Raw genomic sequence first — 21,980 nt, forward strand, 5'->3', positions numbered from 1 at the left:
GATGTGCTTCATTAGTTATCTAGGAAATGAGAATTAAACTACAATGACATACCATTACCCAGACACTAGAATATCTAAAGTTATAAAAAACTGACAATACGAGAACGCAAAACAACATGGACTATCAGAGCTGGTGGGAAAGCAAAATCATACAACCACTTTGAAAAAGAGTACAGCAGTTTCTTATAAAGTCAAATATTCACTTACCATGCAACCCAGCAATTCCATTCCCAGGTTTTTCCCAAGGGAAATTAAAACATATGTCCACACAAAGACTTGTATGTAAATGTTCATTGCAGCTTTATTCATAATTGCCCCAAACTAGAAATAACCCAAATATCCATCAACAGGTGAATGGATAAACAAATGTGATACCACCCATAAAATGACATTCTAATCAGCAATAAAAGAGAACATGATACACACAACAACACGGACAAGTCTCAGAACCATTATGCTGTGTAAAAGAAGCCAGACAGAAAAGAGTATGTACTACATAATTCCATTTATATCAATTGTTAGCAAAGGCAAAACTAATCTGCAGTGATAGAAAGCAGAGTAAAAAGACAAAGCAGTTGCCTGGGGATGGGGGTGAGTGGGCATGAAGAAACTTTTGGCGATAAGAGAAATGTTTCATATCATGATTGTGATGGTAGTTTATACATTTGTATACATTTATCAAAACTCACAAGTAAACTCAATTGAGTACATTTAATGTGTGTAAGTTATACTCCAATAAAACTCATTTTCAAAAAAGCCAACAACAAATCAAGAAAAAATATTTCAACATACGTTTAAAGATGTAATATTCTTACTCTAGAGAGATAATGCCAATAATACCAACAACAAAAGCCCAGTAGCTCAATAGAAAATGTGAAGGACACTGGATTTCCAGAACGCTGAAAAACTTACAGAAACACCTGAAGACTGACAGCTTTCAACTTTAGAAAAAGATTTAGATGTGAATCCAATGCTTGTAAACATTCCCTTAGTCAGAAGCTAACGGATACACTTTTCTGGAAAGGTAACATAAATCCCAAGTATAAATGGGCTATGGCTTAGGAAAAAGTGAGTTTTTCCAGAGCCTGGCAAAAACGGTGTCATCAGACAACACAGTCAGGGAAAGCTCTGCTGAGATTCACTGTATCTATTGCTGCCAGGAGTGGTCACCTCACTTCTAATAAGATTCTACTGCCTTTGCCAATTAAGCAAGGAAATTAATCTAACTCCACTGTGTATGAATGTGCTTTCTCCTTCCACCCACCTGAAATACATCAGTTGGCATCAGAAGTGAGACTGGCACAGACACACCACCAGCCTCGTTAAAGAGTCTGGAAGGAGTGTTGGGAAGGCAAGTGAGGGAACGCTGCCTGAGGAAGTTATGGATGGAGATGAGAGAGACGAGAGCAGTTATGTGAGTTTTTCCCTCGGAGTAGTCGTAGAGTGGAGTTCACAAACTGTTCTCTTTACCTCTGAAAAGTTGAGCCCAAGGGATAATTCAAAAGGGGAAAGACAAGATAGTCTAAGGCATAACTCACTGACATCTCACTAAGGTGGGGAGGATGATCACAGGTTCCCAAAGGGCTGAAAAGCCAGGGGAGATAGAGGAGATACGAATGGAGGACCCCCTCACATGCCTCTCAGATGGGTAGGCAGCAACTTTTCAGGCCAGGAATCCGTAAGAGCTGAAGTTTATTTAGATGTGGGAAAGTATAAAAATAGAGCAGTGAAACGCTTTAACTCTTGCTAACCCAACTCTCTCTGTAGGAGGATAACAAAACACAAAAAAGTGATATTAATTGATGCCAGTGGTTTTAAATGTGGGAAGGGGGTAATAATAAAGTTATGAAGAGCTTTGTCTTCCTTGATCCTTCCTGCAAAAGTGACCAAAGACTGGTTCTAATCTAGAGAATTTAACTGTGTGAATAGAATAACTCGATTTTAAAAGTTTGTGCTAAATCTTTCCTCTCAGAAAATTCTGAAATTGAGACTATGATTTGGACAAATATTTTTAAACTAACTGGGTTAAAATTAGTGTTGGAAGATTCCAGAGCTCATTTAAATAGGAATATAACATTTTCACTGGTAAACATACTATTTCTTTTGGAAGAATATTTGGGCTGAGTGTGAAAAGTAAAACAAACCAAAAACTATAAACCCCATTTCCAGGATGACCCATATTTCTCAAGAAAATAGAATTAAAATTGTCTCAAGGCCATTTAACTTCTGTGTTTCAGACATAATTTTATTTAGGTGAAGACACTTGTGCTGGATCAGAACCAACTGAGATAAAAAGGAGTACCTGGAAATAGAGGCTAAAGTCTTAGGAAATAATTTCCCCCATTTGGTTAATCTTTAAGAATCTTGGCTTAAGACTGGATTCTGCAACTACTTGTGAGTCAAGAAGGGAGATGCTGATAAAAGGTAGATCTTTACAGATTTATAATTGTAAACAGAATATGTTTTTAAATTTAGAGAAATATTCCAAAAGGAGTTATGAATTCCACATTTTTAAAAAGGGGTTTGAGTGAAAGGAAATGGCAGCTCACTGAAGGAGAAGTTCACTATGATCAGGAGCTCCAGCACCTGGAGGGGAGAAACCAAGCAGGACTGGGCAGGCAGCAAAGAAGCAGGTGGCAAGAGCAATCTTATACTTAAGGGTGACTGCATGAGGGCACAGCAAGGTACAGAACCCTGTGGCCCAGAAAAGCTACGCCTCCATGTCCCCAGACTAAAAAAGGCTCACAATGCTCATCCTACACTCAGCGCAAGCTAAAAGAAGATGAAAATCATGTAAAACCTAGCAAAAACGAAACAAAACGCATTCACTAGCTGGAATGTGTGTGTGTGTTTGTGTTGTATGTTTGGACATGTGTTATAGTTTTAAGAGAACACACACACACACTCAATCCTACAGTTCGTTCAACAACAACAAAAACCCAAAAACCCAATCAGAAAATACACAAAGACCTGAATAGGTATTTCTCCCAAGAAGATAAACAATTGCCAACTAGCACATGAAAAGATGTTCAACATCACTAACCATTATGGAAATGCAATGAGATATGACCTCACACCCATTATGATGGCTACTATAAAAAAAAAAAACCAACGAGAAAACAGAGACTAAGAAGACAATAGAAATAAATCAATGAAACCAAGAGCTGGTTCTTTGAAAAGATAAACAAAATCGACAAACCTTTAGCTAGACTCAACACTCAAACAAGAAAACAAGAGTACTCGAAGAATATGAGTGAAGGAAGAGACTTACAACTGACACCACAGAAATATAAAGGACTATAAGAACTACACTTGAATAATATAATGAACAATTATATGCCAACAAATTGGACAACCTAGAAGAGACAGTTAAATTCCTAGACAACCTACCAAAACTGAGTCGTGAAAAAATTGAAAATCTGAACAAATCAGCTACTAGTGAGGAGATCAAATCAGTAATTAAAAACCTCCCAGAAAACAAAGTGCAGGCTCAGATGGCTTCACTGGTGAATTCTAGCAAACATTCAAAGAATTAATACCAATCCTTCTCAAACTCCTCCAAAAAATAGAAGAAGAGGTTCCAAAAATAGAAGAGGGAATGTTTCCAAACTCATTTTATGATGCCAGCATTACCTTGATACCAAAACCAGACAAGGATGCCACAAGAAAAGAAAATCACAGGCCAATATCCCTGATGAACAGAGATGCAAAAATCCTCAACAAAATATTAGCAAGCTGAATTCAATAATACATTAAAAGGATCATACGTCATGATCAAGTGAGACTTATTCCAGGAATGCAAGGATGGTTCACCATCTGCAAATCAATGTGATACATCACATTAACAAAATGAAGGACAAAAATCATAAGATCATCTCAATAGATGCAGAGAAAGCATTTGACAAATTCAATATCCATTTATGATAAAAACTCTCAGCAGGGCTTCCCTGGTGGCGCAGTGGTTGAGAGTCCGCCTGCCGATGCAGGGGACACGGGTTCATGCCCCGGTCCAGGAAGATCCCACGTGCCGTGGAGCAGCTGGGCCCGTGAGCCATGGCCGCTGAGCCTGCACGTCCGGAGCCTGTGCTCTGCAACAGGAGAGGCCACAACAGTGAGAGGCCCGCGTACCGCAAACAACAACAACAACAAAAAACACTCTCAACGAAGTGGGTATAGAGGGAATATGCTTCAACATAATAAAGGGCATATATGACAAGCCCACAGCTAACATCATACTCAATGGTGAAAAGCTGAAAACTTTTCCTCTAAGATTAGGAACAACACAAGGGCGCCCACTCTATAGCCACTTTTATTCAACATGGTACAGTTGAATAGTACAGTCCCCTACATACGAATGAGTTCTGTTCCAAGAGTGCATTCATAAGTCCAATTTGTTTGTTAAGTCCAACAAAGTTAGCCTATACACAATCAGCTATATAGTACTGTACTGTAATAGGTTTATAATGCTTTTTACACAAATAATACATAAGAAACAAAGAAAAAATACAACATTTTTAATCTTATAGTGCAGTACCTTGAAAAGTACAGTAGTACAGTGGCATTGAGTGGACAGGCAAGAAGCGTTACTGACTGGAGGAGGGAGAGGAGGTGGGAAATGGTAGAGCTGAAGGATCGTCAGCAATAGGAGATGGAGGGCAAGCTGCAATTTCACTCACACCTGACACTGATGGAACGCACGTTTGCATCTTTGAAAGTTCACAACTTGAAGGTCTGCATGTAGGGGACTTACTGTACTGGAAGTCCTAGCCAGATCAACTAGGCAACAAAAAGAAAAAGGCATCCATATTGGAAAGGAAGAAGTAAAATTATCTCTGTTTCCAGATGACATGATATTATACAGAAAACCCTCAAGACTCCACCAAAAAACTGTTAGGACTAATAAATGAATTCAATACAGTTGGAGGATACAAAAATCAGCATACAAAAATCTGTTGCATTTCTATATACTAATAACGAACTACCAGAAAGAGAAATTACAAAACAATCCCATTTACAATTGCATCAAAAAGAATAAAACACCCAGGAATAAATTTAACCAAAGAGGTGAAAGACATGTACATTGAAAACTGTAAGACATTAATGAATTTTAAAAAATCACAAATAAATGGAAAGATAGTCCATGCTCATGGACTAGAAGAATTAACAGTGCTAAGATGTCCACAGTACCCAAAGCAATCTACAGATTCAATGCAATCCCTATCAAAAGTCCAATGGCATTTTTCACTGAAGCAGAACAAACAATCCCCAAATTTAAATGGAACCACAAAATACCATGAATAGCCAAAGCGAGCTTGAGAAAGAAGGTCAAAGCTAGAGATACCATGCACCCTGATTTCAAACTATATTACAAAGCTATAGTAATTAAACAGTATGGTATTGGCATAAAAAAAAGATACATAGATCAATGGAACAGAACAGAAAGCTCAGAAATAAACCCAGGCATACATGGTCATTTAATTTACCACAAAAGAGCCAAGAATATACAATGCAGGAAGGACAGTCTCTTCAATAAATGGTGTTGGGAAAACTGGACAGACACATGCAAAAGAATGAAACTGGACCACTATCTTACACCACAAACAAAAATTAACTTACAATGGATTAAAGACTTGAATATAAGACCTGATACCATAAAACTCCAAGAAGAAAACATAGATAGTAAGCTCCTTGACACAGATCTTGGTGATGATTTTTTGAATCTGACACCAAAAGCAAAAGCAACAAAAGTAAAAATAAACAAGTGGGGCTATATCAACAAACTAAAAAGCTTCTTCACAGCAAAGGAAACCATCAACAAAATGAAAAGGCAACCTACTGAATGGGAGAAAATATTTGCAAATCATATATCTGATAATGGTTAATATCTAAATATATAAAGAACTCCCTGCAATTCAATAGCAAAAAACCCCAAACAATCCAATTAAGAAATGAGCAGAGATCTGAATAGAAATTTTTCCCAAGAGGACATACAGATGGCCAACAGTACATGGAAAGATGCTCAACATCACTAATCATTAGAGAAATGCAAATCAAAACCACAATGAGACATCAACTCACACATGTCAGAATGTCTATTATCAAAAAGATAAGAAATAACATGTGAAGAAAAGGGAACCTTTGTGCACTGTTGGTGGAAATGTAAATTGATGCAGCCACTATGGAAAACACCATGGAGGTGCCTCAAAAAATTCAAAATAGAACTACCATATGCTTCAGCAATTCTACAGGGTGCTTATTGGAAAAATTAAAACACTATCTTGAAAAGACATTTGCACCCCATGTTCACTGCAGCATTATTTACAATAGCCAAGGTATGGAAACAACCTAGGTGTCCATCAATGGATGAACAGATAAAGAAGATGTGGTATACATACACAATAGACTATTATTCAGCCCATAAAAAAAAAGTCTTGTCATTTGCAAACGTGGACAGACCTTGAGGGCATCATGCTACGTGAAATAAGTTAGACAGAGAAAGACAAATACTGTATGATCTTACTTACATGTGGAATCTAAAAACAAAAACAAAAGAACAAGCTTATAGATATAGAGACCAGATTAGCAGTTGACAGGGTAGGGGTGGGGGCTGGGAGAAATGGTGAAAGGGGTCAAAAGACACAAATTTCCAGTTATAAAATAAATAAGTCATGGGGATGTAATGTACACCACGGTGACCATAGTTAATAATACATACAGTTGCCAACTTATGATGGTTCAACTTAACAATTTTTCAACTTTCTGATGGTACAAAAGCGATAAAATTCAGTAAAAGTATACTTTGAATTTTGATCTTTTCCCCTGGGCTATCAATATGCTGTAAAGTACTCTCTGGTCATGCCTGGCAGTGGCAGTGAGCTGCAGCTCCCCCAGCTACTGAGTGGATCATGAGGATTAACAACCAATACACTTAAAACTATTCTGTTTTTCATTTTCAGTGCACTATTCAATAAATTACATGAGATATTCAACACTTTATAAAATACACTTTGTGTTAGATGATTTTGCCCAGCTGTAGGCTAATGTAAATGTTCTGAGCACATTTCAGGTAGGCTAGGCTAAGCTATAATATTCAGTAGGTTAGGTGTATTAAATGAATTTTGACTTAGTATTTTCAATTTATGATGGGTTTATCGAGACATAATCCCATATTAAGGAAGATCTGCACTATACTGCATATTTGAAAGATGCTAAGAGAACAGATCTTAAAAGTTCTCATCACAAGAAAAAAAATTTGTAACTATGTAAGGTGATGGATGTTAGCTAGTTTATTGTGGTGATCATTTTGCAATGTACACAAATATTGAACCATTGTATACCTGAAACTACTAATGTTATATGTCAATTATACCTCAATTTAAAAAAACAAGAAAATAACAACCATTAGTGAGGATGTGGAGATACTGGAATCTTTGTGCACTGTTGATGGGAGTGTAAAATGGGACAGCCACTGTGGAAAAAAAGCATAGTAGTTCCTCAAAAAATTAAAAATAGAATTACCATATATTCCAAAAACCCTTCTGGGTATATACCCAAAAGAACTGAAAGCAGGGTCTCAAAGGGATGTTTATATACCCATGTTCATAGCAGCATTATTCACAATAGGCAAAAGGTAGAAACAACCCTAGCGTCCACTGACAGAAGAACAAATAAAACATGGTACATACATGCAATGGAATATTATTCAGCCTTAAAAAGGAAGGAAACTCTGACACAGGCTGTAACCAGATGAATCTTGAAGACACTGTGGTCAGTGAAATAAGCCAGACACAAAAAGACAAATACTGTATGATTCTACTTACACAAGGTAAATAGAGTAGTCACAGTCATAGATACAGAAAGTAGACTGATTGTTGCCAGGGGCTGAGCTGGGAGAGGGGGAATAAGGAGTTGTTGTTTAACGAGTATAGAGTTTCAGTTTTTCAAGATGAAATGAATTCTGGAGACGGACAGTGGTGATGGCTGCACAACAATGTAAATGTACTGAATACCACTGAAATGTGCACTTAAAAATGGTGAAGATGTTAAGTTTTATGTTATGTGTGTTTTACCACAATTAAAAACAAATATTAAAAGCCTACCATAGGTAAGAGAGAATCTGTTCAAAATGCCAAGACTGGAAAGGGGAAGCCAGATGAACTTGGGCCAAGGTAGACTGAAGATGGAGTCAAGGTCTCCAGGCCCTTTGGCTATACCAACCCTTTGAAAGAAATAACAACAGAATGACCTAGTGGTGGTTTTGCATGGAGCCTTTCGACACTAATGTCCTCACCTCCATGCAGGTGCTAATTTAACAAGCAAAATGGAAACCTATGGTACTACTGTACACCAAGCTCCAGTTTAATCTGAAGCATTGAGTTCCCATGGACCTCACAGGAGGTGGCAGAGAATTATGAAGTTTAAGGGAAATCAAGTTTAAATAGCTGCCCGGGTCCAAGCAGAGAGCCCAAAGCTTGTTTGGATTTCAACAAAAACATCACAGAGGGAGCTGTTACTGGGCCCTAGCAATCAGTTTCTCCGGAAGAAATGACGCTGTACTTTTGTTTTTTTTGGTTGTGCAGCTTCTACAAAATTTGATAGTACAAATACAGCACACTTTAATCCATGCCAATAATTAGATTCTCATACTAAAACAGAAGTAGCTAAAACTTTCCATGGCTATCCTGTCCCTCCCTTTTATGGGAAAAATTCTAAAAATATATCACAACCCAGATTAGTATGAAGGGAGAGGGTGTGTAAATGTAATACCAACAGAAAATTGCAATTGAAATGTGCTATAATCTAAATATGTTTCCTCTTCTATGTGTTGGTTCTTGTGAAACCCAGAAAATACTGTAAATACATTGCATAAACTGACAGAACTGTTCTTTGATTCAGGGGGCAAAATGTTTTTTAAATATGCATTTTTATCACACTTACACATACACATAATTTAAAAAGCCAAATATTTGTATAATAAACATTGATTCATAAGAACTAAATATTTTTAAAGTTTATTACATGAATAGTACTAAAAAAAGGGAAAACCATCTCAGTAGATGCAGGAACAGCATTCAACAAAATTCAACTCCTATTCATGACTGAAAACTCTCAGCAAACTAGAATAGAAGGTAACTTCCTCAATCTCATAAAGGGTATTGACAAAAACCCTACAGCTAACACTATACTTATTGGTAAAAAGACTGAATGCTTTTCCCCCAAGATCAGGAACAAGGCAAGGATGTCGACTCTCACTAAAGGATGTATTAGCTGGTGCAATCTGGGGAAAAAAGAGCAGGGAGCTGGACAGAGTATACAAACTGAATGAAAGGAGGAATGTGAAACTGTCTATTCACAGACAAAAGATCACCTGCGTAGAAAAAACTACAAAACATCTAAAAAAAGCTGTAGAACTAATAAATGAGTTCAGCAAGATCACAGGACACGAGGTCAACATGAAAAAGAAGTCAATTGTATTTCTATACCTTAGCAATAAATTATTAGGTATCAAGATTTCTAAAATTCTATTTACAATAACTATAAAGTATTTGTGGATAAGTTTAGCTAAATACGTATAAGACCTATTGTGAGAACTACAAAATACTGCTGAAAGTTTATAAATACATGGAATAAATAAAAGATATAAATAAATGGAGAGTTATAATATGTTCATGTGTCAGTAGACTCTAATAAGATGTCAATTCTCCCCAAGATGATTTATAGATTCAAAGGAATCCCAATCAAAACCCCAGCAGGTTTTTTTTTCTTTTTTTTTTTGCAGGAAAGCTGACTCTAAAATGCAAATGACAGAACAACTTAGAAAAAGAATATGGAGGAATTACACTACCAATTTCAAAAATTACAGCAAAGCTAAAGTAATCAAGACAGTAAGTTACTGGATTAAGAATAGACATTTAGGTCAACAGAACAGAAAAGTGAGTCTAGAAACAGACACACACATACACAGCAAACTGATTTTTTTTTTTTTTTTTTTGCAGTACGCGGGCCTCTCACCGCTGTGGCCTCTCCCGTTGCGGAGCACAGGCTCCGGACGTGCAGGCCCAGCGGCCATGGCTCATGGGCGCAGCCGCTCCGCGGCATGTGGGATCCTCCCGGACCAGGGCACGAACCCGTGTCCCCTGTGTCGGCAGGCGGACTCTCAACCACTGCCCCACCAGGGAAGCCCAGCAAACTGACTTTTAACAAAGGTGCCAAAGTAATTCAATGACAAAAAGTTAGTCTTTTCAATAAATGATGCTGGAAAAATTGTTATGTATGTGCAAAAAAATTAACCCAGACCCTTAACCCTCACTATATATGAAAAATTAATTCAGTGGTTCCAGAAGTAGATTCTCTAAGGTCCATGATTATGTCCATAACATAGTAATCTTTTCAATACCACACTGCCTTAGTAGAAGACAAGAAGGGATTCTATACCAAATAATAATAAACATTAACGTTATTAAATAATACTAAAAATTCATAATGAACCACAGGGCTAAATGTAAGAGCTAAAATTATACAATTTCCAGGAGAAAACACAGAAAAATATCATTACAATCATAGAGTAGATGAAAATTTCTTAAATAGCATACAAAGAGAAAAAAACGGAATTCATTAAAATTTTAGGCTTTGGCTCTTCAAAAGACAGTGCTAAAAAATGAAAAGGTAAGCCACAGACTGAGTGGAATATTTGCAGAACCCATTTCTGATAAAAGAGCTGTAATCAGAATAAGAACTCTTAGAAATGCAAATCAAAACAACAATGAGGCATCACCTCACACCAGTCAGAATGGCCATCATCAAAAAATTTACAAACAATAAATGCTGGAGAGGGTGTGGAGAAAAGGGAACCCTCCTACACTGTTGGTGGGAATGTAAACTGGTACAGCCACTATGGAGAACAGTATGGTGGTTCCCTGGGAAACTAAAAATAGAGCTACCATATGATCCAGCAATCCCACTCCTGGACATATATCTGGAGAAAAACATGGTTTGAAAGGATACATGCACCTCAATGTTCACTGCAGCATTGTTTACAATAGCCAAGACATGGAAGCAACCTAAATGTCCACTGACAGAGGAATGGATGAAGAGGATGTGATACATATATACAGTGGAATATTAGCCATTAAAAGGAATGAAATAATGCCATTTGCAGCAACATGGATGGACCTGGAGATTATCACACTAAAGTGAAGTAAGTCAGAGAAAGACAAATATCATGTGATACCGCTTGTATGTGGAATCTAAAAAAAATGATACAGGTGAACTTGTTTACGAAACAGAAACAGACTTGGGGAATGAACTTATGGTTACCAGGGGGGAAGGGTGGAGGGGGAAGAGACAGATTGGGATTTGGAATCGACATGTACACACTGCTATATCTAGAATAGATAACCAACAGGGACCTACTATATAGCACAGGGAATGCTGCTCAATATTCTGTAATAAACTAAATGGGAAAAGAATTTGAAAAAGAACAGATATATGTATATGTATAACTGAATCACTTTGCTGTACACCTGAAACTAACACAACACTGTTAATCAACTATGCTCCAATATAAAATGAAATTTTTTTAATGCAAAAAAAAGAAAAAGAACTCATAATTCAAATATAAAAAGACAGACAACTCAATTAAACAGGGTTATAAGATATAAACAGACACTTCAATAAGATACACAAATGGCAAATAAACACACAAAAAGATGGTCAATATCATTAGCCATTAAGAAAATTCAAATTAAAACCACCATGAGATACCACTACATATGCACAAGAATAGTTAAACTTAAAAAGACTGACAATGCCAAGTGTTGGTGAGTACATGGAACAACTGGACCTTCACACACTGCTTGTAGGAATACAACTTTGGAAAACAGTTTTGCAGTTTCTTATAAAGTTAAACATAGATGTACTATATGACCCAGTAACAGTTCCTCTCTTGGGAATTTACCAGAGAAAAATGAAACTATATGTTCATACAAAAGCCTGTATACAAATGTTTATACCAGCATCATTCATAACAGCCAAAAAATGGAAACAACCCAATGTCTATCAAAAAATTGAATGTATAAGCAAATGAGGTTTATCCACACAACAGAATACTATTCAGTAATGAAAAGAAATGAACAATATGGATGAATCTCAAAAGTATTATGCTAAGTGGAAGAAGCAAGACACAAAAGGGCTACATATTGTATGATTTTATTTATGTGAAATTCTAGAAAAGGCAAAACTATGGTGGCAAAAAGCAGATCAGTGGTTTTGCTAGGTGCCAAGGGTGAACAGAGAAGATGGACTGCAAAAGAGCACAAGGAAACTTTTTGGGTTAATTGAAATGTTCCATACCATGACTGTGTGGCAGTTATACAACTATACACATTTATCAAAGCCCATCAAACCTAACACATAAAATTAGTGAATTTTATTTTGTGTAAATTATACCTCAATAAAGGTATCTTTTAAAAAAGAGTTTAGACAGTCGCACGCTCTCCCACATTGCAGCACAGAGGTCAGGGGCCAACCCACCAGTGGCCTATCCAGTACCCATCCCTTCTGCTCCCTCCTTGCTGGCAGAGCCAAGTGGGAGCATCTGCTCTAAGGGGCGGTGTGGGTCCCTCTCTGGCCCAAAGAGTAAAGAGAGCTTTGTTCAAGTCCACCGCCAGTGGTGGGCAAGAAGGGGCCCCGTGATGCAGTTCTAGACAGAAAGCAGAGGCTCTGTGGGGGCTTCTGGGAATGGATCCCCTTGCTCGTAAAAAACTGTGCCGAGAAGGGACTTCTTGCTTCCTGCGTCTGGACATGGCCCAGAGTGTTCCGAGACCCCAAGAACTGTACAGGACACCTCTCACCACTTGGAGCTGTAGTAGCCACCTTGCAAGCATGGAGGGACCTGTCTGAGGACCAGGACCTGCCCCAGACATATTGAATTTGAATCCCTGGGGGTGAGACCAGAACTCATGCATTTTCTGCAGACTCTCCAGGTGACTCTGGTGCACCCAGGACCGAGGACCACTGCTCTGAGCATACAGTGCTGGACCAAGACGTGCCCTGCTCAGCAGTGATTTCGAGCACTCCTCTCCCAGGTGACTGTGGTTGGCCCTGATCCATCATCAGTTCAGTCCTATGGGTGTGAAAGGGCTGCCATAATTATGGACCACAAACAGGGTGGCCTAAAGCAACAGAACTTTATGCTCTCACAGTTCTGGAGGTCAGAAGTCTGAAATCAAAGTGTCCGTAAGGCCAGGCTCCCCCTGCTGTTTCTAGGAAAGAGTCCCTCTTTGTCTCTTCAAACTTCTGGTGGTTGCTGGCAATACTTGACTTTCCATGGCTTGTAGACACATCACTCTGATTTCTGCCTCCCTCTTCACATGCCTTCTCCCATGCGTGTCTGTGTATCTCCTTATCTCTCTTCTTATAAGAATACCAGCCATTGGATGTAAGGACCACCCTAAGTGGTCCAGTGTGACCTCATCTTACCTAATTAAGATCCCATTTCCAAATGATGTCACATTTGGAGGTTCTAGATGGACATGAGTTTTGGGGGACCCTATTCAACCTAGTACAGCTTCCTTCTTTACTTTCTTTTCTCCTGCCCTCACTCTTACTGCCCTGGGGTTATTCTTCTTCCTAATAAAGCATCAGCATGCAAGCTTGCTTTCAGGTTTTCCTTTCTAGGGAAACTGGAGTAAGAAAACAACCATATTCCAGACAGCGAGAACATTCCAGAGGTCACCAGTCCCCGGGCAGTGAAGGGTGTGGACCCCAGACGTCGCAGGGACAGCCTGTCCTCACTGCTTGGTGGCGCCTGGCCCGGCCGCTGCTCGCTGTGCTGCCTCCGTTGCGCTCCTCGGACCCGGGTTTGCGTGTGTCTCACTTCATCCCAGTCCCGGGAGAGCAACGTTGGGTTTATGTCTTTATTTGATGAAAATGATCTGTTGCACAGCCATTGGTACCGTATTGGGGAAACACAGCATACAAGCAAGAAGCTTACAGCCTCAGTGGTGGAAAATTTTTCATGTCAGAGACCGAGAACTCTTGCAGTCGTTTATGTCATCCCTTCTTCTCCAGACAGGGGATACCAAAAAGCTGCAATCAAAGATCTCTTCATCTTATTGATAAAGCCACTAGAGCCAAAATGTCTGTCAACGTCAACCGCAGCATGTCAGACCAGTTCTATCGCTAGAAGATGCCTCGTCTGATTGCCAAAGTTGAGGGCAAAGGAAATGCAATCAAGACAGTTATAGTCAACATGGTTGACATAGCCAAAGCGCTTAATCAGCGTCCAACGTATCCCACCAAACATTTAGGTTGTGAACTGAGAGCACAGACCCAGTTTGATGTTAAGAATGACCGTTACATTGCCAGTGGATCTCATGAGGCAAATAAGCTGCAAGGCACGTTGGATGGATTAATTAAAAAATTTGTTCTCTGTCCTGAGTGTGAGAATCCCGAAATGGATGTGCATGTCAATCCAAAGAAGCAAACAATAGGTAATTTTTGTAAAGCCTGGGGCTATCAAGGCATGCTTGACACACATCATAAACTCTGCATGTTCATTCTCAAAATGCCACCTGAGAATAGTGACAATGGTTCAGGAAAGAAAGAAAAGGAAAAGAAAACTAGAAAGGGCAAAGACAAGGAAAATGGCTCCGTGTCCAGCAGTGAGACACCACCTCCACCACCACCCAATGAAATCTGTCCTCCTCCACATGCTGTGGAAGAAGAGGAAGATGATGACTGGGGGGAGGATACAACAGAGGAAGCTCAAAGGGGAAGAATGGATGAAATCAGTGACCACGCAAAAGTTTTAACCCTCAGTGATGATTTGGAAAGGACTGTTGAAGAGCGTGTCAATATCCTGTTTGATTTTGTTAAGAAAAAGAAAGAAGACGGTAGTATTGACCCATCTGACAAATTGTAGCTGAAGCAGAAAGACTGAATGTAAAAGCCATGGGCCCTCTTATTTTGACTGAAACTCTTTTTTTTTAGTTCTTTTTAATAAGAAGATTAGAGAACAAATTAAGAAATACAGGCACCATTTCTTACGATTTTGTCACAACAACAAAAAAGCTCAACGGTACCTTCTTCATTGTTTGGAGTGTGTGGTAGCAATGCACCAAGCTCAGCTCATCTCCAAGATTCCACATATCTTGAAGGAGATGTATTATGTAGACCTTTTGGAGGAAAAAGTCATCATTAGCTGGTCAGAAAAGGCCTCTAAGAAATATGTCTCAAAAGAACTTGCCAAAGAGATTCGTGTCAAAGCGGAACCTTTTATAAAATGGTTGAAGGAAGCAGAGGAAGAATCTTGTGCTGGTGAAGATGAAGATGAGAATATTGAGGTGATGTATTCAAAGACTGCCAGTGTACTGAAAGTTGAAGCTGTAAAGTCTGACAACAAGGACGATGACATTGATATTGATGCCATTTAAAGGGGTGGGTGCAGCCCAGCTTAACAGTTTAATGCTGAGAATCTTTCTGCATCATCAGCCAGAAGTGCAACATGTACGTGCAAAAGCTAAAGTGGCTTAACATCATGCTACACTTTCTACTAAAAATGTATTGCTGTGAGTGGTCTGTATTTAAACCCAACAAGACATCTAGGGAATCCATACACATATCAGTGAGCAGATGCGGTGTGCTTATTTACAGCATGTCTCTTTTTGAAAGATTAGTGGTGGACACATTTGGATCACATTTATATAGTTATAAAAGTAAAGATTTCATTTTGCTCGTTCTTCAGATTTTTGGCTCTGAATGACTTAAGTAGGCTGAAATAATTGGCTCCTTTAAAAAATGCTGCATCATTATTTAACCTGATAGGATTACTGGAGCCTGTTAGATATTGTCAGGTGCTGAGACTATAAAGAGGTCTCAGCAGAATGTGAACATAAACTTACTTATAAATACCTTACGCAGTCATTAAGAAATGTAGTACTTTCAAGTCTTATTTCTAGTTCCTCAGATTGGCATGTGGTAATGTACATTCTTCCCATGCCAAGGTGGACTGATAATCAAATGACAGTGCAATACCTTTACCTTACTGAGAAGTTAAAATGACCTGAGTGTCCTATAAATAAAATTTTAAGAACAGGTTTTGAAATGTGAATTGTGTTTTTTTCATTTCTTCTATACTTGCCCCAAATTGTAGTCTTTGAAGTTATGTGCACTTGCACGTTGGATGAGCCAGGGGAATTATTACATTAACATATAAGCATTTTATTATGTGTATGTAGCTCTTGCTTTATACTGAGAGAAAACTGAAACTCTGGGGAGTGATTAAATAGTAAGCTCTACGATTTTATTTGGGGGAAGCAGGAAAAGGTACACTTAATCTCTAGCAAACACTGAGCATAATTTTTCAGCATTTACTCTTGATTCAAATTACAATTTCAAAATATTTAGACATACTGTATCTTTTGTTCAGTGTGGATTTTTCCCCTGATAAACTATGGTTCTTTGATGACTTTTGCATTTGGACACATAGCTTATGCTTTTCAGGTTTTCATTGCTATCTTGCCAAAGTAAGTGTTAACTATGTCTCAAATTCCCCCCCACACCCCCAAAATGTCTTATTTTTTAAAAAAGCTAAAAGCATACTTCTTTTTTTGTTGTTGCTTTTTTTGTTTTTGCGGTACGCGGGCCTCTCACCACTGCGGCCTCTCCCGTTGCGGAGCACAGGCTCTGGACGCGCAGGCCCAGTGGCCATGGCTCGTGGGCCCAGCCGCTCCGCGGCACGTGGGATCCTCCCGGACCGGGGCACGAACCCGCGTCCCCTGCATCGGCAGGCGGACTCCCAACCACTGCGCCACCAGGGAAGCCCAAAGCATACTTCTAAGAGCCTATATTTTGTTTTAAGACTTAGGGTGTTTTTTATTTTCACATTGAATATTGTGAGATACCCAGGAAGTCTGTGATGATGGTAACGGAAAGCAGGTGCCTAGGGCCTGACCCAGCCCATCCTGGGCTTTAGATTTGGAAATAACTTCCTTGTGATGTGCTTGCCCAATCTGCTGATGTAAACTCCCTTGATAGACGGGCTTATGATTACATCTGAGAAATCATCTTGAAGATACAAATTTACACAAAAAGTACACTGTGGGAATCAAAATGCATGGAGTGAATTTTTGGGGGAGTATGGCTTATAACATTCACCTCTTTCTTTGTGATCCATCTCACAGATTACAATGAGACCTTAACAAATGTATGTAAGCTTTTTTCACATTGAAATTATATAAACATTTGGTATAATAAAAAATAAAAAGAATTTAAAGAAGATTTTTAAAAATATTACTCAAGTTATATATGTATATGCAACATGCACCAAATTGCAGAGCTACAATATTTCTCAATAGTGATGTCTTGGAATTTAATAAACTTGGTTTTGTTACTGCAGTGCAAAAAATCATTCCATGTATGATACCAAGTTTGTAACAACATCTACCATTGGTGCAAAAGAATGGAGCAGAGATAAGGAACAGGGTGGGCCCCTATGTCTGAGGAAGCCAAACTGCATTAATGTCACCATTCAGCAAAGACCCATGATACTGACAAGGAGAATTAACTATGTGCTAGGCATCCGTCAGTCCACCATCTGGGATTCTACATTCGAAGTTGAACAACAAATCTTACCTCTTGGCAGCTGATACAAGCCCTAACAGTGGCAGATAAAGCACAACTGTACAAGTAGTGCTAAATTTTAAAAGTCACAAGGAATGCAAAGATGACTTTGCAGGTCATCTCACATTCAAAGATAAGGCTATCTTCCACTAGAGTGGAAAGATGAATCATCACAACACACAACTGTGGGATGCTGCCATATTATAACAGAATGTGTAAGGGATTCACCAAAAATTCATGTCTTTTAAATATACTTGACCTATTTGTTTATTACTGTTTCTCCCCACTAGAATGACGACACTCCATGATGACAGGGATTTTTGTCTTTACTGTTCACTGCTATATCCCTAGCACCTAGTACAATGCCAAGCATACAGTATTTGTTAAGTGAATAAATTATGCCTACATAGATATTCAGTAAATATTTGTACAAATTCATTATGTCAATGTAAATGATGTAATAACCTTCTCTTGCATTTCCTTTCTTGTACAATTTCTCTGATTGGAAGCTAATAATTGTCTTGTTTCTTTATTCATTTTGTTTCTAAATACCAATTCAAACATAAATTTTCAATCTACAGATATAAATGCTATAGAAGATGTGGAGAAAAGGGAACCCTCCTACACTGTTGGTGAGAATATAAACTGGTGCAGCCACTGCGGAAAACAGTGTGGAGCTTCCTTAAAAAACCAAAAATAGAGTTACCATTATTATTCAGCAATCCCACTCCTGGGCATATATCCAGAAAAGACAAAAATTCTAATTTGAAAAGATACATGCACCCCAATGTTCATAGCAGCACTATTCACAGTAACCAAGACATGGAAGCAATCTAAATGTCCATCGACAGATGAATGGATAAAGAAGAGGTGGTATGTACAATGGAATATTACTCGGCCATAAAAAGAATGAATTTTGCCACTTGCAGCAACATGAATAGACCTAGAGAATATCATACTAAGTGAAATAAGACAGAGAAAAACAAATATTATATGATATCACTTATATGTGGAATCTAAAAAAATAATACAAATGAATTTATTCACAAAACAGAAACAGACTAACGGACATAGGAAACAAACTTATGGTTACCAAAGGTGAAGGGGGAGGGGAGGATAAATTAGGAGTATGAGATTAACATAAACACACTACCATATTTAAAACAGATAAGCAATAAGGATTTACTGTATAGCACAGGGAATTATACTCAATATCTTGTAATAACCTATAATGGAAAATAATCTGAAAATATGTGTGTGTGTATATATATATTTATTATATATATATTTATTTATATATATATAACTGAATCACTTTGCCATACACCTGAAATTAACACAATACTGTAAATCAACTACACTTCAATTAAAAAAATGAACTTTCAAGCAAGGAGATTCTCATTTCTCCTTTATATATTTCTTCATTCTAAAAGTTTCCTACAATATGTGTGTGTTTATGTATATTCAGAATAAAGAATGTATGCATTTTTATAAAATTAGAGCTTTTGGAAAACAAGGTTTAAAATGTTAATAAACGCATATCTACCAATAATTATCTTAAATGTCAATGGACTAAGTGTTCCAATCAAAAGACATAGAGTGGCAGGTTGGATAATAAAACAAGAGCCTACAATATGCTGCCTACAAGAGACCCACTTTAGGGCGAAGGAAACACATAGATTGAAAGTGAGGAGATGGAGAAAGATATTTCATGCAAATGGAAATGACAAGAAAGCAAGGTTAGCAATACTCACATATCAGACAAAACAGACTTTAAAACAAAGGCCGCTTAACGACTTAAACATAAGACATGATACCATAAAACTCCTAGAAGAGAGCATAGGCAAAACATTCTCTGACATAAATTGTAGCAATATTTTCTTAGGTCAGTCTCCCAAGGCAATAGAAATAAAAACAAAAATAAACAAATGGGACCTAATCAAACTTATAAGCTTTTGCACAGCAAAGGAAACGATAAAAAAAAACCCAAAAAGACAATCTATAGAATGGGAGAAAATATTTGCAAATGACGTGACTGACAACGGCTTAATCTCCAAAATATACAAACAGCTAATATAACTCAACAACAAAAAAAACAAACCCAGTTGAAAAATGGGCAGAACACCTTGATAGACATTTCTCCAAAGAAGACATACAGATGGCCAGTAGACACATGAAAAGATGCTCAACATCACTAATTATTAGAGAAATGCAAATCAAAACTACAGTGAGGTACCTCACACCGGTCAGAATGGCCATCATTAAAAAGTCTACAAATGAAAAATGCTGGAGAGGCTGTGGACAAAAGGGAACCCTCCTACACTGCTGGTGGGAATGTAAGTTGGTGCAGCCACTATGGAAAACAGTATGGAGGTTCCTCAGAAAACTAAAAATAGAACTACCATATGATCCAGCAATCCCACTCCTGGGCATACACCTGGACAAAACTCTAATTGAAAAAGATGCATGTACCCCTATGTTCATAGCAGCACTACTCACAACAGCCAAGACATGGAAACAACCTAAATGTCCATCGACAGCTGAATGGATAAAGAAGATGTATACACACACACACACACACACACACACACAAACAGAATACTGCTCAGCCATAAAAAAGAATGAAATTTTGCCATTTGCAGCAACATGGATGAACCTAGAGATTATCATACTAAGTGAAGTAAATCAGACAAATATCATATGATCACTTATACGTGGAATCTAAAATATGATACAAATGAACGTATTTACAAAACAGAAACAGACTCACAGACATAGAAAACAAACTCATGGTTACCAAAGAGGAAATGTGAGGGGATAAATAAGGAGTTTGGGATTAGCAGATACAAACTACTGTATATAAAATAAACAATAAGGATTTACTGTACAGCACGGGGAATTATATTCAATATCTTATAATAACCTAAAATGGAAAAGAATATGAAAAAGAATATGTATATATACGTGCAACTGAATCACTCTGCTGTATACCAGAAACTAACACAACCTTGTAAATCAACTATACTTTAATAAAAAATAAAATAAAATAAAATTAGAGTTTTATAGAGGACTCTATCAATTGATAATAGCATGCTTCAAATTTTCTTTCAGCTATTTTCTCAAATCTATCCCTCTGCACATGCTCTTTATTCTATCCGGAAAACCCACACCTATCTCTCTATAAATCTAACCTGTCTTCAACCCAATCTCCCCAATGAAGAATCCTTTATAACACCGATTAATCTCAATCCTTTAATCCACTTTGACTCCCAACAAAACCCTAAACCCCTTTAGGGCAGGAAATATTCATTATGTTTTTTTATTTCCCACTGTTATAGAACATTCAATAAATGCTTAATTTGTTGAACCTGATGAATTTCAATGAGACTGAAGAACCTTGATGATACAAAATTAATGTAAAGCTACAAAGATAAATATATCTACATATTAAACTATATACATAAAACCTACCAACAGTGTCTGTCCTTGGGAAATGAAGAAATGACCCGATATAACTATGGTGAGAACAAGATGCCCAGATTCTTCACTGGAGTCAAAAACCTTGAAAAAGAGAGAAATGTGTATAAGACATTTCTGTAATACTAATAAACTTATAACCAAACTATTTTCTCACACTGATCTTCCCACTCTGAATGTTCCCTTTCCCTCATTTAATCCGTAATCATTCCCCTATAGTTTCAAGTTTTCCTCATATAACGGTTAACAGCCAGGCTTTTATAAAATATAACTAAAACCAATATTTTGAAACAACAATAGTAAATGAAGAATCAAGAGACATGGGGCCTGAGCCAACCACTTTTGAATTACATTTTAATAAATCATGAATTATCTGTGAGCCTCAGTTTCCTTTCTGTAAAATGGGGATAATGCTTTACAGGTTGTTGTCAGACTACAGAGTCAGTTTCTTTGCCACATAATCCATTTTTCACAACCCCTCAAAACTTGGTGTTTCCTTTGGATGAGCTTTAATTTGTAATGTCACTCTTAAAAATTGGGTGCCCCAAACTGACCATAATATTCTTGGTGTGATCTAATTATCTCCATTACTTGCAGTAATGAAGCCTACAATTACATTTATCTTTTGAGGGGGTAGTCCCATTGAAGAGTGATCTTACATCAATAAAGTTCCCTGAAATTTCATCACCTATGTTGGTAAATCATACTTTTACTTTCTGCATCTGAACCTAAACATAAGACCTTGCACTTACCCCCATTATATTTTACCTTGTTAGATTTGGTCTATGGTTGTGGTGGGGAGTTGAGGCAATTAAAGCAAAATGTCATGGAGGTCATGACTCATAGATACTTAAGAGTGGGATTTGGGTCTTAAGTGACTA

The 21,980-nt window shown here is 37.8% G+C and overlaps 1 protein-coding gene and 1 pseudogene across 1 annotated transcript in view; one reads left to right on the forward strand and one right to left on the reverse strand.

Moving 5' to 3' along the window:
* The window catches only part of REC114 (REC114 meiotic recombination protein), a 97,770-nt gene that overhangs the window by 47,516 nt on the left and 28,274 nt on the right, over positions 1-21,980 (reverse strand). Inside the window, 1 exon segment of the mRNA XM_089907023.1 lies at positions 21,094-21,183. Coding sequence (XP_089763149.1) covers positions 21,094-21,183 — 90 coding nt within the window.
* On the forward strand, positions 13,631-15,793 carry LOC111177802 (eukaryotic translation initiation factor 5 pseudogene; annotated as a pseudogene).

This window comes from Delphinapterus leucas, chromosome 2 (genome assembly GCF_059928025.1).
Source record: "Delphinapterus leucas isolate spDelLeu-1000000601 "Yukka" chromosome 2, BTC_Dleu_Yukka2, whole genome shotgun sequence".
NCBI classification, from domain to species: domain Eukaryota; kingdom Metazoa; phylum Chordata; class Mammalia; order Artiodactyla; family Monodontidae; genus Delphinapterus; species Delphinapterus leucas.